The sequence below is a fragment of the Ornithorhynchus anatinus genome, chromosome 1 (assembly GCF_004115215.2).
Source record: "Ornithorhynchus anatinus isolate Pmale09 chromosome 1, mOrnAna1.pri.v4, whole genome shotgun sequence".
NCBI classification, from domain to species: domain Eukaryota; kingdom Metazoa; phylum Chordata; class Mammalia; order Monotremata; family Ornithorhynchidae; genus Ornithorhynchus; species Ornithorhynchus anatinus.
In genome coordinates, this window is record NC_041728.1 from 51,101,580 (window position 1) to 51,119,364 (window position 17,785).

Consider the following 17,785-nt stretch of genomic DNA (forward strand, 5'->3'; position numbering starts at 1 on the left):
AGTTCCCTCATCTGTAAAATGGGGATTAAGAATGTGAGCCCCCACATGGGAAAACCTGATTCTGTTGTATCCACCCCAGTGTTTAGAACAGTGCTTGGCACATAGTAGGGCCTTAAATACAATCCTTATTATTATCCAGCTCTTAAAGCAGTGCTTGACACATATTAAGTGATTAACAAATACCATAATCATTATTATCCAGCAGTTAGAACAGTGCTTGGCACATAGTAAACGCTTAACAAATACCAATAACAACTAGAGCTGTGGGGCAGGGAGAGGGGAAGAGCAAAGGGAGGGGGAGATGAAGAAAAGTGGGGCTTAGTCTGGGAAGGTACACACTCACTCATACAAAATCAATCATGCAAATTTACTGACCACCTGCTGTTTAGAGCACTGTACTAAGTGTTTGGGAGAGTACAATAAAACAGAGTTGATAGATATGTTCCCTGCAAACACATAGATATACACATAGGTGTGTGTATGTATATTCATTCAATAGTATTTATTGAGTGCTTACTATGTGCTGAGCACTGTACTGAGCGCTTGGAATGGACAAATCGGTAACAGGTAGAGACAGTCCCTGCCCTTTGATGGGCTTACAGTCTAATCGGGGGCTTACAGTCTTGTGTGTGTGTGTGTGTTACCTGTTAGGCCCTTACTATGTGCCAGACACTGTACTAAGCGCTGGGGTGGATACAAGCTAAGCGGGTTGGACACCGGCTCTGTCCCACGTGGGCTCTCAGTCTTAATCACCAATTTACAGATGAGGTAATCGAGGCACAGAGAAGTGAAGCGACTTGTCCAAGTTCATATGTGTGTGTAATGTTTTCGGGCCCAAACGGCTAATGACTTTCCAGGGTTTAAATAAGCACTTTGCCACGTCCATTGTAATCTGTTCTGTTGAACTTTCTGGCTGATGGGGTCCACTGCAATTGCTTCTTTCACCACCTGTTACAAGGATGCATTGAGAGGCATTCAGATTCCTTTTTAGTGTTAATGAAGGCTTCTGTCTCCCTAAGGGGCTAGGTGAAAATAAACAAGTTCTTCAGGAACCTGAAGCCCAGTTGAGATTTGAAAATGCCAGGAGAATTTCGGTGGAGACATCACAATTTCTGGAAATTGTGGAGAAATGGAGCTGGGTAATTTTTGGTTTTCTCCAAGACCTGCTTAGTACCAGGTCTTTGTTGGGATTTAATATTATCACCTGTGTGTATCTATTTAGAGACACTTGTCTCTAAAATGGGATATAAACACTGGACGGTGGCCAACCTGATTAACCTGTATGTGCCCCAGTGCTTGGGACAGTGCTTGACTCATGGCAAGCACTAAACAAGTACCATAATAATAATAATTATTATTATTGTTATTTCTCACTGGTGTAAATGTCAAAATATGATTTTTTATTTTTAGATTTGTCAGTGAACTAGATGATCAGATGATACATGAATATTTGAAGAGGTTGTAGAAATTATCCCTTGAAGGACTTCAGTTTCACCAAGAGGTAAGTTGCCTTCCCACAAGCAGCATATTAGGAATAAGAGGGAATGCTGAGCGATGCACTGTTTTCTGTGCAACGTTTATGCTTTGAAACTTACTTGTGACGATTTTCCCTGGTGGTATTCCTGTACCGAATGATGGAATTTAATTAGTTTGAAAGCATTTACTCATGGAAATGTTGTGTAACAGAGGGTAAAACTGGAAACAGTTTGGAAAAATTGGCAAATTCCACATCCTAATTAAAGTGACTTTATAAATTTAAATTATTTAATCTGTCTTTTTTTTGGAAAAATAGCAAATGTTTTAGTACACATGCTCTATAAATGTAATGACTTTTATTTCATGTAGAAATATGACTCAAGAAAGTGATCATGGAAAATGGACTATATCCAGTAGTGATGAAAGTGCTGATGAAAAGGTTGACACTGAGAAGCCATCTACTTCTGAAGTCCATTCTGAAGAAGAAAAAACAGCTGGGCTCCAGTACACATGTTCTGAAGCTAGGAAAATTGCTCATAGAAGGAAGATATCACCTGTAAAATTTGATGATAAAAGTGTGTCTGCTAAAATCTCCGTAGCAAAAAGACAGAAAAGTTCCCAGGAAGATTTAGGCTGGTGCCTTTCAAGTAGCGATGATGAGGCTCAACCAGAACATAAGCCAAAGTGCACTGAGAAAGTGATCCCCAAGGAAGAAAAGTGTTCTCCACAAGAGCCATCTTCTCATAGAGCCAAACATGACCAATCACCCATCAGTCAAGATTTGAAAGAGGAATATGAAAGTTCAGATGAAACCCAAGACATCTGGGACCTTATGGGGAAAGGAAACCCCTTCAGATTTTACCTCACTAAAGTCAAAGGAATTATGCCAAAATACAACTCTGGCGCACTTCATATTAGAGGTGAGAATGTAGTTTCAAATATGCAAACTGCACAGGTAAGGAATTTAGAAAGAGAATGTGTCCGAGTGGCTGAAAAGGCCGTTGCAGGATGTCCAGGCCTGGCCACATTGTGCACACTAAAAGCTGGTCCTTTATATTCTGTTTAGTGTTCCTGGTGCTTGGCGCCGTGTTCTTTTTTTGCCTCCTGATTTCTTTTTCCACATGAAGTTTTTTCTCAAAGTCTTGATAGCAATGTGACATGTTAACGTTGTCCTTACTAGTGGCTCCTAGTTTTCAACCTGGATGCAGCAATGCTGAGGCTTTGTAGCCATATAGATGTTATATGTGACCAACCAGAAGTTTACTGTGTGTACTGAGGTCCCCAGTATACCGATCCTTCGAATGTCATAAAGATCATCTTCAGGTGCTCACCCCTGAGACTGGATCCTGAGCTCCTAAGAGATATGACATGTCATCTCTCCTTCCCATTTAATTCAGCAGGGGCTGGAGAATACTGGGTAACTGAGGCAGGGGCTTGGGGAAGTGAATCTGACTTGAAGAACCATTTGAAGTGAGTGGAGATAAAATCCATCTGGAACCATCAGTTATTATATTGAGTGTTTACTATGTGGTAAACACTGAGATAGATCCAAAGCAGTGAAATCTGACTCAATCCCTATTTTACCCAGAACTCATAGTGAAAGAGATAAGCAGCTGGCAAGTAGAGAGCTGTAAAATGTATGGTTCAGAAAAGTCAGTTGTCTTATGTGCCAAAGTTTAACCTCCCCTGGCATGTACAAAAATTGTAAAATACGTGGTCAGAGATATTGTAACAAGTAAAAAGACATATTTGATTTTTTTTTTTTAAACATTGGCTTCTTTTGTTTTGTGCTTTTTTCGAGTCACAGTGAGAAGCAGTATGGCCTTGTGGGTAGGGCATGGGCCTGGGAGTCAAAAGGACCTGGGTTCTAAACCTGACTCCACCACTTGTCTGCTGCATGACCTTGGGCAAGTCACGTAACTTCTCGGTGCCTCAGTTACTTCATCTTTAAAATAAGGATTAAGACCGTGATCCTCATGTGGGTCATGGACTGTGTCCAACCTGATTACCTTGTATGTACCCCAGTGATTAGAACAGTGCCTGGCAGGTAATAAGTCCATAACAAATATCAGAAAAAAAAGTCAGCTTTTAACTTGTGACTAGAATGTACTGATTAGTGTTTATAGAAAATAGTCGCCAGGTCCAAGTTTTTAATAATTGATGCATGCTTTTTTTTTCCCCTCAACAGACATTTTATCTCCTCTTTTGGGAACACTTGTGTCTTCTGCTCAGGTGAGTTTTCTGGGTATGTTTTCCATTTTTAGTGTATGAAGATTTATTAGAAGCCCCAAGTAAGAATGCAGTTGATATTGGCAGCCTAAGGTGGGTTCCGTGTTTTTGGCAGGCATCGTTTACAGCAATTTTAAAGTAAGACCAGGACCTAATGTAAATGGGGCAGCAATCTACACAAAAAAAGCAGTTTTCTCACTTTCATTGGCAGGGAACATGCCTACCAACTCTGTTATAGTGTTATATTGTTCTCTCCCAGTTGCTTAGTACAGTGCTGTGCACACAGTAAGGGCTCAATAAATATGATTGATTACTTTTTGGTTTTGTTTTCTAAGGGAATCTTTATTTCATAGAGGTAGGAAGGGAAGGAAATGAGTGAATTTGTATTGAGCAAGTTGCTTGTGTTCTTTGGACAAATAAGAGAGTAGAAAGATGAGGTTATCTATGAGATACCGTTTTGCAGGCGTCAGAACCCAGGCAGAGCCCAACAGTCTTTGAAAATTTGGAGTCCAGTCCATCCAGACCCCAAATTTGTACAGGCTACTGTGTGGCATTGGCTACTCATGTATCCTGGCAGCTTGGTCAGGTTCAATGCACATGTGGATAGTTGCCACCAGAATGTTTCTCCCACTAGAAAAATTGGAAAACCCTCACTTTGGCTGGTGCAGGCTTACGGATGCACTGGGCTCTACCATTTGGAAAAGCAACATATTCATCTGGGAAGAGTGAAGATATTTAATTTTGGTAGCGTAGAAGGGGTTGCTTGTCCCAAACTCATCTTGATTTTACAGAGCACTGTACTAAGTGCTTGGAAGAGTACAATACAATAGACACATTCCCCACCCACAATGAGCTTACAGTCTAGAAATGGGGGGGGGCAGACATTAATATAAATAAATTCCAGATGTGTACATAAGTGCTGTGGGGCTGGGAGCAGGGAAGAACAAAGGGAGCAAGTCAGGGCGATACAGAAGAGAGTGAGAGAAGAACAAATGGGAGAAGAGGAATGGGGAGGCTTAGTCAAGGAAGGCTTCCTGGAGGAGATGTGCCTTCAATAAGGCTTTGAAGCGGGAGAGAGTAACTGTCAGATTTGAGGAGGGAAGGCGCTCCAGGCCAGAGGCAGGAGATAGGTGAATGATCGGCGGTGAGCTAGGTGAGATCAAGGTACAGTGAAAAGTTTAGCATTAGAGGAACAAAGTGGGTGGGTTGGGTTGTAATAGAGTAATGAGGTGATTTTACATAGAGGTGGCAGCCCCCCTCAGCCCTGCAGGCCTGGTACCTGTGGGTGACACACCCTTAATGGGGTTCTACCAAGGGAAGGACCAGGAGGCTTTGATAGGAACTTGGATATAATTGGTTGAGTGAACAGTTCACATTTAATGGGCTCTTTTAGTTTGGAGGGCTGTCTACAAAGTTGGTTTGTAAGTTCACTTTGTGATTTAAGTGATTCAATCAATTTTGTATTGTTCAGAACACTTTGGAAAACCTTTAATCAATCAGTGGTGTTTATCAAATGCTTACTGTATGCAGAGCACTGTACTAGGCACCTGGGAGAGTACAGTACAATGGACTTGGAAGATATGTTCCCTGCCCAAAATAAGTTTATGGTCTAGAGGGGAGACAGACGTTAATATAAATAATTTACATTACATAATTTATAGATATGTACACAAGATCTGTGGAGCGAATACCAAATACCCAAAGGTCACAGATTCTAGATGGCCCAGAAATGAAGAGGGAGTCAGGAAAAAGAGGGCTTATTTGTAGAAGGAGGTGTGACCGTAATCCAAAAAATGTGGCCTTAAAGCTTTAATCTCAGGGATCCTTTAGGAATCTATTTTGGAAGGAAAAAAAGAATAACTTCATCCATTGATTTTTATGGGTAGTAACTTCCTTTTAAGAGAACAAAAAATGCATTACAAGCATATTCTTTTTTTTCCTCAAAATTCCCATGAATTAAGCAAATGTAACTGTATTTACAAATGTGAGGATGTGGAAAGTATGTAGCTTTGCTATAAAGTCAGACAAAATTACTTTGTTGAGTCTTAATTTACTGATATGAACATATGGAATTCATCTTTCAGGAAAGATTTATATAATAAATTTGTTACAAATGTGTTGGAACATAATGTAATGTATATATAGCTATATATGATATAGCTGTCCTTTGGGGTTCAAAGAGGTGTTGGCACATAATAGGAATAACAATCAGTCAATTGTGCATTTACTAAGAATCCTCAGAGTGTGGAGAAGGATTAGGAACACTTGTGAGGAAGTACAAGGTTTGTCTTTTCCCTCAAAGCACATGAGTGCTCAGTTAATTTAGTGTTTTGTGATTTTAATTTCAGAATTTCAGCATATAGACAATGCTTGATTGAACTACATATAGTTTAATGTTTTTCTTTTTCTTCTAAGTTTAACTACTGCTTTGATGTGGATTGGCTTATAAAACAGTATCCTCCAGAGTTCAGGTATGTTTCATCAATAGTATTTTTTTTGATTGCCTACTGTTTGGAGAGCACTGTACTAAATGCTTGGGAGAGTGCAGTAAAATCAGTAGACATGATCCTTGCCCTCAAGGTGCTTACAAGTCTAGTGGGGGAAACACACTACAATAAATTACCTTTTAATTGTATTAGATTGGTACCTCAAGAATGCCAGAGATTGTGACTTTATATAGAGTGAATGAGCACCTTACTAGATAACAAAATGAACAAAAATTAGTTATAAAGAAAAGAACAACTTTTTGACAGCTATTATTATTCACTCTCTAAATCTTAAGAATTGTCCCTTGTGGTCTTCCTAAAGAACAGATAGATAGAAAAATATCACATGCTCAACCAAAGTGCTCTAGTAATGCTTCCGTTGTAAGGGCAATGAAAGGAGGAGATAGCATGGTCAAGGGAAGTAACAAAAGGGGTATCAAAACTCCTTGAAAAGTGATCCAAAATAGCATGTTGTTCTTCAATTTTTTTTAATTTAGTGTTTTTTTAATCTCTAAAATTTTTTATTCTGCAGCCTGGAATTTTGTACAGGGATGATCCTGTCTCTTGAATTGCAGTAATAATTATTGATGATAATTGCAGTATTTGAGCACTTACAACATACTAAATACATTGTACTAAGTGCTGGGGTAGAAGCCATACAAGCAGCTTGAACATTCCCTGTCTTACGTAGTGCTTACACCCTAAAGTGGGGAGAGAAGAGGTATTTTATCCCTATTTTACAGATGAGGAAGCTGAAGCACAGAGTGGTTAAGTGACTTGCCTGATGTTACACAGCAGGCAGGTCGTAGAGCCAAGGTTATAAACCAGGACTCCTGGCTCCCAGGCCTCTGCCCTTTCAGGTAGGCCACACTGCTTCTGTATTGTGTGATACAGGCAACATTTACTGGTATTTCTATGAAATTTTCCACGACAGGATTCTGAAGCATCAAATAGGACATAGATTTGATGACAAAATTATTGAAGAGAGTGTCAAAAAAACCTGGAGCTTTTTTTGTTAGCACTAGATAGATCAGTCCATTTTTCTTCTCTAGATCTCCTAGGAAATTTGGTCAGTAAATATAATGTGTCAATTTGCTGTTTTTGTTCCTCATTCCTTTTGTGCTCTGAGACTTTTAATCCAAATTGTTACTTACCTCCTATGGGATGTGGGTAAAATAAGCAACTTCCTTTGTTGTTCTGTATGTGAAAATCTCTCTGAAGGGGTAATCCATTGGTCTTGAGTTCAGATAACTGTTTGTATAGTAGTCTTCTGAATCTGACAAGCTATGAAGAAAATACATCTCCTTGAATTCTGGAACTGAAATATTTTTTGCTGTACATTGCTGTTAGTCGACCAGCATGTCTTCTTTACTTTCGTTTCTTCATTGAGGATGAAGTTTATTCTAATTTTAGGATAATGGCCAAATTAGACTGGGGGAAGGCAGATAGCTAAGCTGGCAAAAAGTAAGGCCAAAATCTGCAAATGCAAGAACCACAATGAAGAAATTGAGGAGCTTTATCTGATAGGCTAGTGGAGAAAAGAAAACCAATAAGGAAAAATGCAGCCATCATATAAATGCTTGAAGGTTTAAAAAAAAAAAAAAAGGATGGCTTTGTAGATAAGAGAAAATACAAAAATAGCATATCAGACATGTGTTTAAGCTAATTCCCTGTGGGTAGAAATTATATTCACAAGGAAGAAAACTATCTTTGTAGAGCTGAACTATAGACCCACAAAACCAGTGTGCTGAAAGTGAACAGGAAATGGCTGATGAGACTGAGGAAACTGCAAATGAGTAAAAATGGTAGATTTCAGTTACTCTTATGTAGATTAGCTAAATAAACGCATCAGGATGAAAAGTGAAGATAGTGTTTTTGGCTAGGTTGAATGATTTTTTTCTAGAACAATTAGTTTTAAAAACCTTTAGGGAATGAAATATACTATATTTCAATAAGAGTTATGGATCTCATATAAGGACCAACGCAACAGTGATCTAATATTAAATTATACATTCTTTCTTGGAAGGGGATGTTACAAGAGCCCAAGTAATACAATATTTCATTAGTTAAAAAAGAACTGAAAAAAGGTAAACATCGTGTGGAGAAGGGGAAGCTAAAACTGGTTTACTTTAAACATGGAGTTTTTTTAAAGTGTCGTATTAAAATAATAATTATAATATTTGTTAAGCACTTGCTCTTTGTTAAGCACTGTTGTAAGCGCTGGAGTAATCGGATTGTCCCACTTGGGGCTCGCACTCTTAATCCCCATTTTACAGAAGAGGTAACTGAGGCACAGAGAAGTTAAGTGACTTGCCCAAGATCACACAGCAGACAAGTGGTGGAGCCAGGATTACCCATAGTAATATGCCTGCTTGAGCCAAGAAGGCTTTCTATATTTTATATTTTAACAGGGAAACAAGATTATCCTCTAAAATATGTGAATCTCTCCCTAGAGAGAATAGGGAAATTTGCAAAGAGTGGCAGTCAAACAGAATTAGTTGTGGTCAGGGCAAAAAGGAGTCTGAGGCCTGAGTAACAGTAAAAGTTCCTTTTATATATATATATATATTAAGTGAATGAAGTCAGCTAAGCAATCAGTGGAGCCACTTGATGATATTATAAAAAGTGAATTCAGAGATAATTTGGAGATAATTAAGAGCAACCATGAATGATTTAATTTGTTTTTTAGTTAGGAAGACATTAGGAAGTATCCCACATCCAAATTATTTGTTGTAGACGAGTCAAAAGAAATAGACAAAATTGGTAACCAGAATGGTTTGGACCAAATAAATGCTATAGCTATAAGAAAATCATCAGGCCCTGATGGCATTTACGTGAGAGTTCTGAAGGGACCCAGAAGGGAAGTTGCAAATTTCCAGACTGGAGTCTGTAGTTTATTGTTACAGATGGTCGCTGTGCCAGAGGACTGACAAGGCCCTATCCTAACTCTCGTCTGCAAGAAGAGTTCTAAAGTTACCTTGAAAATTATAGCCCCAGGTACTTCTATAACTGACAAATGGGTAATATCACCAGTAAAGTTTAGAATCAGTGAGCACTTGGACAAGCAGAACTTGTGGGCAGTTCTGATTGCAACATTTTAAGAAATTAAAACATTTTAGAGAAGCATGGCCTAGTAGAGCACAGGCTTGGGAGTCAGAGGACCTGCGTTCTAATCCCAGCTCTGCCAACTGCTTGTTCTGTGACCTAGGGCAAGTCACTTAACTTCTCTGTGCCTCAGTTTCCTCAACTGCAAAAAGGGGCTTAAATACCTGTTCTCCTTCCTACTTAGATTGTGAACCCCATGTGGGACAGCGACTGTGTCCAATCTAATTAACTTGTACCTACCCTGGCACTTAGAAAGAACAATGTTTAACACATAGTAAGTACTTAACAAATACCATTTAAAAAAAGCCATAACACCTAGATAAGATGCAACTACCAAAATGAGCATATCAGTACAAGAATAGCCTGAAAAGATCAGAACTTTTCATCCTGGAAGATCAAGGCTGAGTAGGCATGATGGAAGTTTACAAAATCATGAAGTGTGTGAACAGGGCAAAAACAGATTGTTGTTCAACAATACCAAGACTGAGATTACCCTCTGAAGATAGGCGGTAGTACGTTCAACATAAACAAAAGGAAACAATTCTTCACCTGGAAGGGTGATCCTTCATTTCAAGAAGGGTTAAATAAATTAATCAGTAGTACTGAGTGCTTACTGTGTGCAGAGCACTGTACCTAAGCAGTTGGGAGAGTACAGTATAAGAATGAATGATTGTTCCTAAAGGACTTATTACCAACCACTTAGTATGGTACTCTACACATAGTAAGTGCTCAGTGAATATGATTGATTAAGGGAAAGAATTAAGGGTATTAGAGAATATATACTTAACCATGAAAATGTCAAGTGCCCTTTGGTTCTATTTAGCTAGCTAAATAGAACATTGGTCTATACTTGTATATATGCTACACAGTTGATCATCATTAAATAATAAATGTAAATGCCCTACAATTAGGTTTTAACTGGCATTTAACTGGCATACAGCAAAAAATAAAGTTTTTTTGTTATACATTGAAGTTTTGACAATTTCCTTGATTTCTGAGAATTATCCTGCACATTCTGTGAACTAATGTTATGAAGGCTAATCAAACTGCTCTTCAGAACCTAACAGTATTACTTCTTAAAGATATATTGTGACCAAACACATTGTCTTTTTGTACAATTTTGGCTAATATAGCATTTTTAGTGAACTTAGAAGTCAAATACTTTCTGTATTCAGTTTAGGCAACTGCAAATTTTCTATAAAAGAAAAGGGGTAAGTGCACGCAGGTGCAAATACAAGCTAATGTGCAGGTTTTGGCTGGAGTGGATAGGCTTGAATTGATGTTTTATTTCACAGTCGAAGGCATGCTGTCTATTGGCATTTGGTTTTCATTGCAGAGCCAATCCTCAGTAAAAACCAAACAAAAACCTAAAATCGTGTTTGCACAATAACATATTCCTTGTCCTTAATCAACCAGTGTTGCTTGGGGGATTGTTGAATTTACAAATGTTCTACTTTTTGTTTCAGGAATAAACCCTTATTACTGGTGCATGGAGACAAGCGAGAAGCGAAGGCCCAATTACATGAACAGGCAAAGCCTTATGAAAACATTTGCCTGTGCCAGGTAATCCCTTTTCTTCCACTTAAACATTTAAGAAAGAGTCTATATGCTAAGAAGAGTGGACCTGTCCAATTTCCCCAGGTAGTAGTTGCAAATCTAGACTCTGAGAAGAGACCACTAAATGATGGGGTAAAGTGTCTATCATGTTGCAAATGATAACTGAAGGTTAACTTGTTTCACCCTTAAATTTATCATTGAAATAAGTAAAATTTAGGGGCAAAGTGCAGTGAATCCAGTTATCAATCAATCAGTTGTATTTATAGAGCACTTATTATATGTCAAGCACTTTATTAAGTACTTAAGAGAGCACAGTACAGCAGAATTAGCAGACACATTCCTTGCCCACAACAAGCCTACAGTCTAGAGAGGGAGACAGACATTAAATTTCAGTAAATATAATGAATTTCCCTTCATGCACCCCATTCTGCCATATGTGTATTTTTGCTAGGCATTTTGGCTAGAATGCAGTTGAGGAATTCAAGGACCGTTCTTCAGATAACGTGTGTTCACGTTTGTGCACCGTCACTTGGTGTCAGAGCAAATGAGTACTCTGATGCAAGATTTCCTTAATGTGAGGTTTTATAAGACTGCAGCCCTTTACGTTATAGGAGAGGAGAGTGTCATCTGGAAATTTTTTGCAAAAACTATGTAGCACTTTTCAACTGAAATGTATTGGCATTTTTTTGAAGAAGGAAACGATTTGACTTTGGAAATTCCTTGGTTCTATCAAATTTTTATCAAAAGAAATAGTATCCCTAAATGATATGATGTATATTTACACAATAAAATTCCATCATTATCTTTGAATTTCTTTAGTAGATTTTCAAGCCATTAAAATAAAGCTTGTTTGTAATAGCCCTACCTTCTATAGTTTCCTTGAGCCTGAAATCTCAAGTACCTGCTAGCAGACTGTGTGTTTTTCTAGACCTTGTTGTATGTTTTCATCCTACTGTAGTTCAAGGGAATAAGAATGTCCCTCATTTCGAATAACCACAGTACGTAAAATCCTGAGCTATATCAAGCATTAAGTACAGATGTAGCCCAGAATCTCAAAAACCCCTGTCAACATTACAGTCACTGCAGGGAATTAAATTCCCTCCCTAACCGCAGACGTGAAGCCTAGCTTCTCCACATTGGCCAAGGTCTCAGGAATGAAGCAGGACATATAGGGCTTGATAGAAGGGAAAGAGGTCTTTAGGTGAACTTAGACAACCCCATCTCTCCTGGTGTGATTCGGTGCTGGTTTCGGGAGAAATAAAGATAGCCTTAATCAGCTCCACCCTGTGTCCCTCACCCCACCCCTTGAAAACAGACTAGAAGCCAACTTCTCCAAAACCAGAAAAGACTCATGGTAAGATAGAAGAGACTGTCAAAGGGCAGGGACTGTCTCTATCTTTTACTGATTTGTACATTCCAAGCGCTTAGTACAGTGCTCTGCACATAGCGCTTAATAAATACTGTTGAATGAATGAATGAATCTGCCTAAGATCTCTCCTCCTTCTTGTCTTGCTTTATGCCATCGACCCATAGTGACCTTTGTACACATCTCTCCCAGAAAGCCCCATCTCCATCTGCAATCGTTCTGGTAGTGTATCCATAGAGTTTTCTTAGTAAAAATACAGAAGAGGTTTACCATCGCCTCCTTTTACCCAGTAAACTTGAGTCTCTGCCCTTGACTCTCTACCATGTCGCTGCTGCCTCCTCTTTCTACCTCTCCCCAGGTCTATGCCCGTTTAGGATGAAGCAGAGAAACCCCTGATCCCTGGGGTTTAAAAATATCTTAAGAGTGAACTTTTAAAAGTGATTGCTTGTGTGACCATGGGCAAGTCACTTAACTTCTCTGTGCCTCAGTTTTCCCATATGTAAAATGGGGATTAATTCTACTCTTACCTATTTAGACTGTGAGCCCCTGTGGGACAGGAACTGTGCCCAATTTGAGTCCAATTTGACCCAGTGCTTAGCACATAGTACCAATTATTATTATTACTGCTGAAGCTCTTAAAAGAAAAGATGAGTTCAAAGGCATGCAGAGCTGTTAAGGACTTAAGCTGTAAATTGTTTTATGAAGAAAAAAATAAATAGAACACATTTTTGATTAAAATTTTAAAACTACTACGGTCAGCAGAGTAAGTTTCTACTTCTACAGCATCTTGCAAAGAGTAACGATCATATTATAATTACATATTTGGTTAATGTTATCATAGGTGCCAACTCTGTGATGGGAGCCTGGGAGAGGAAAGAAACACAGGGATTTTAAGGTGGGAATGAGAATTAGGGTTAAAAGAGCTAATAGGTCAGAAAACCACCATTTTTGGCCTCTTCTGCGTAGATTAGAAGCTCAGTTCTTGTCAAAAACCTGGAATGAGCCAGTCTGGTAGTTCAGCTGAAAAAGCTGAAGAGGAAGTCACCGTTTGGCCCTCAATGCTCCTGGGGAGTGGGCATTTATAGTTATAATGTTATGCCTTAGTAATGCTTAGCATTACAGAATGTTGCCTGTTTTTAGACTAACTTACTTTGATTGAGAGGCCACTTTTTAAAGCACCTAAGAGCAGAAACACTGCCTCTAGTGATACCTAAGTAGTATCAGGATTGTTTTAGATAGACTAATGCTGGGGCTCTTGAAAAAGGAGATAGCTATAAAACACTTTGCTAAATCTGCAAATATTAACACTTTAAATACTAAGGATCACAACAACAACAAAAATACTGAGCTGCATTGTTTTACCTGATTAGATGTCCTCTAAAGAGAATTTCAGCTTTCCCTAGTAAATGATAGAACCACAAATCTACTTTAATTGGGGAAATTACTTTCAAGGGAAGATAATGCATTAAATTCAAACACTTGAGCAAAGTTATTTTATTGTACTTTATCAGTAACACTTTAAGTAATGGCCTTAAATTAATTGTCTTTAATAAATGTTTCAGCCTTCATTTTGAATAGTTTAAAAATATTGGGGTAAAACTATTGGAATCATCATTCTACTTTCATTGCCACTGACAGGCAGAAAAAATACTAGGTTAGATGGAATGGTAGATTGATCTAGTAATAGAATTCCTTATGTTCTTAATGTGATGCTTTTTTTGTGAATTTCTATCACATTAGGGAGAAGGAAATGGTTTAATGCAGTCTGCTTTTTTTTTTAGCTCACCTATATCTGTCACTTAGAAGTATTTGTTATTGCATTATTAAAGCCTATTCTAGCATTGGACTTCATTGAGATGACTTTTTTAAACTATTACTTGAAAAATCACCCTGAAAATTAATATCTGTGCAAGTAGAATGTCTAATTTTAAAGTTTTCATTTCTTTTTCTATATTAGCTTTATAACCAAAAGGACACAGATTTACTACTTTGAAATTACTATAATTAAAAAAGAGTGAGGAATCATTCTGGATAACTTTTCACAATGAGAGTTTACTTTAAAAAAAGGTTGACTTGTACTCAGGTTTTTCTCCACTAGAGAGCAGTAAATTCATGTAGTGTAACTCAAACATTTTATAGTTGACAGAGAATAAGGTTATTTGGAGTTTGCACTGTGTATTCAATATTATAACGTGATTCTTTCTCAACCTAGGCCAAATTGGATATTGCATTTGGAACACACCATACGTAAGTAGACATAATGAAATTTAGTTTGAATTTTTTTCTGTAAAAAATGTTAGTGTCCATAGCAATGTTGTTGCAAAATGTGTTTAAGATAGGCATAATCTGCATATTATAAGTTAGTACCCTTTTTGCTGGAAGAAATGCAAGTCAGATTAATGAATACCAACTTTTTAAATGATTAATTGACTTTAAAGGCAATATACTATTTTATAACTATTAAAATGTTACAGTGCTGTTTAAAATAAAATTTTATGATAGTTGGGTCAGGGAATTTGTAAATTAGCTTTAAGAAAAAGATCTCCAAAAGGAGTCTTGCAAGCTGGCAGAGGCTCAGTGCAGTTACAAGTGAAAATAAACTGAATGCTTCAAGTATATATACCATATTAATGGTTAATTGAGGACATGTGCTTGCTATATAACCTCAGGGACCTGAATAACTCATCAGAGTGTTTTAAATGGAGCTTGACTGAAATAGTAAAATTATAAAATTTCAATCTGTTTCTCATGGCATGTTGACCAAAAAAAATGGCATATATCATACTGACACATTTGTAATTGGTGTTGGGTATTAAACATTTAAACTAAAGTCAGTTTAAATTATTGTCCATTAAAATAAGATGCTTCTATAATATAGGCAGAAAATAATTACAAAGATAAGTAGCTGCTTAAATAATGTATTCACTTAGAACTTTCCACTATATTATATGATTAACCTAGAAGTTCATATTAAGAAAATATTTCTTATCTAAAATTAACCATATTAGGCAGTGCATTGTACTTTTAAGTTCTATTCTCCTATCTCTGCAGATGAAATAGATGGTAAAGTAGGCTTCTGAGGTTGTACTCCTGGGCTTATGAAAGGGGAAGAATTTACTTTTTTATAAGAATTTGTTAAGCACTTACTATATGTCAAACACTGTTCTAAGCATGTAGTTAGGTACGAGTTAATTAGTTTGGACACAGTCCCTGTCCTGCATGGGACTCATAGTCTAGGAGGGAGAAAATGTATTTAAACCCCATTTTACAGTTGAGGGAACTAAGGTACAGAGAAGTTAAGTGACTTGCTCAAGGTCACACAGCAAGCACTTGGCAGGGCCGGGATGAGAACCCACCTTCTCTGACTCCCAGGCCTGTGCTCTTTCCACTAGGTCATGCTGCTTCCCCGAAGAATTGATTGGGTTGTGTCTCTCTATCCTCCATTGCAGGGCTCTTGCCCATCATTTTGGCACAGAGTACAAATACAGCCATACATGATAGACTGAGGATAGATAGAATGAGCGCAGTGCACTGGTGATCTTGCAGCCAGAAGATGAGCATCCAAGATATGCCTTTCACCCATCTACTAGCATACCTCAGACATCAAGAATGACCAACCAACCGTCTGGCAGCCTGGGGTACACTGGGCATGCCAGAGGCAGTTTAGGGAGTCTGCTGTAGCCAACAGTTGCCCCTGCGTTGGGGGGAATATACGCTAAGAGGAGCAGTTTCCAGTTACAAGAACCCCTGGGCAAGCCTGACAGTTCTTGGGAACTGTTCAAGCCCTGGAACAATTCCAGACATACATTATGGGCAAGTAGGAGTGTGCTAGATGTCCAAGCCACTCTGAGCCTTTGATACACAGCAGTGTGTTGGATGCATTGCCGGGCTATGTGCAAGTGAAAGATGTGAAAGATCTTCCCAGGTGTATTTTAAGATTCCACAGGAAATCATTTGACTGTCTCTGAATACTAGTGGTTCAGCGTTGTACACTCAAAATGATCAGGAGACTGTCTGGGATGAATCAGCCCAGATCGGATTTGTATTGTGTAAGTGATTTCTTTAACATTTATTTCATGTTCCACTTTTCTATATTGTCTGACAAAGAGGGACAAGATGGATTCTGAGAAATCAATACCATTTATTGGCTTTCCCATCAGTTTTTAAACTATGGTCTTAATCATACTCAAATGTAAATTTTGTGTATAAAAAGATTGAAATTTCCTTTAAATTAGCTTAAATCCTTTTAAATTGGTTCACGATCCTTTTTGCAATTGCGTGCTTAAGTTGATGAAGATACTTGGAAAACTTGTATCATACACTCATAACTAATTTTATTCTTAATTACAATTAGTATTTACTATAATTAGTTTGGTGGCTATTCAAATGAAAGCTGATGATAACCAGCTGGTTGGGGGGTTTTTTGTTGCTGTTGTTTTTTCCCCTCCAACTTTGCACAACTTAGTGTTTTCCAGCTTGGATTAAATTCACTTTTTTAAAAAGGCTAAATTTCTCTTGTGCACATGTGCCCTCTGATTTTCAGGCACACCTGTTTTCCCTCATTATCTTCTTGTGGTTCATTCTTTTTTTAATCTTTAGCAGTTAAGGAATTGTTCATTGGTTCTATCTGACACAAGAACTTTGTAAAGTTTGTAGTTATTGCTGTGCCACTTAAATGCTATTTTGTCCATCATTTATACTGTTGCCGTGTAGGAGAGGGTTAAAAAGTTAAAATATTTTAAATTAAAATGACAAATTATTCCAGAAGAATTCATCTTGTCACCTTAAGTACTTTATTACTTCTATATGGTGCCAAAAGTAAGCCGGAACTGGCTAGAACTCAGCTCCATCTAAGAAAAAGGCTCAGAATGGGCTTTCTGGGACAGTGGAGGGTCCAGCGTTCCTGCTCACGGAAAGCCAGGTTGGGGAAGGCTGTGCCTCCTGACCCTACTCTCCACCCTTGCTGTTCCCTGTTCCTTTGGTCTCCAGCAGCCACTGCCCTGCTCCTTCCATTATACTCAGCCTGGGATAGTGGATAGAGCCTGGGCCTGGGAGTCAGATGTTCATGGGTTCTAATGCTGGCTTCACCACTTGTCTGCTTTATATGACCCTGGGCAAGTCACTTTACTTCTCTGGGCCTTTACTTCTCTGGGCCTCAATTACCTGATCTGTAAAATGGGGATTAAAACTGTGAGCCCATATGGGACAAGGACTATGTCCAGCCCAATTTGCTTATATCTACTCCAGCGCTTAGTACGATGCCTGGCACATAGTAAGCACTTAATAAATACCACAACTATTATTATTATTATTATTATTACTTTTCCCCAAAGCCCTGGAGTGGGTGCCCAGAGTTGTCTTCAGTGACTGGCTGGCCAACTCTCACTCCAGAAAGCCCATCCGTATGCCTTTGTTGTGATGCTGTTGTCACCAACCTTCCAGCCCCAGAAAACTTACCTGCTATTGGGGTGGAGGAGGCCACCAGCATTCCAGATTAAGTTGTCAAGCACACTGTGGGCAGGGAACTTGTCTACTAGCTCTGTTATATTGTATGCTCCCAAGTTTT

The 17,785-nt window shown here is 38.4% G+C and overlaps 1 protein-coding gene across 1 annotated transcript in view; it reads left to right on the forward strand.

The window, feature by feature from the left end:
- Nucleotides 1-17,785, forward strand: part of TDP1 (tyrosyl-DNA phosphodiesterase 1) — a 74,040-nt gene that overhangs the window by 1,127 nt on the left and 55,128 nt on the right. The window contains exons 2-7 of the mRNA XM_029075608.2: nt 1,411-1,501; nt 1,846-2,396; nt 3,665-3,708; nt 6,121-6,176; nt 10,763-10,859; nt 14,432-14,466. Of these exons, the coding sequence (XP_028931441.1) occupies nt 1,850-2,396; nt 3,665-3,708; nt 6,121-6,176; nt 10,763-10,859; nt 14,432-14,466 (779 nt within the window). The 5' untranslated portion in view covers nt 1,411-1,501; nt 1,846-1,849. The remainder of the gene's footprint in view (nt 1-1,410; nt 1,502-1,845; nt 2,397-3,664; nt 3,709-6,120; nt 6,177-10,762; nt 10,860-14,431; nt 14,467-17,785) is intronic.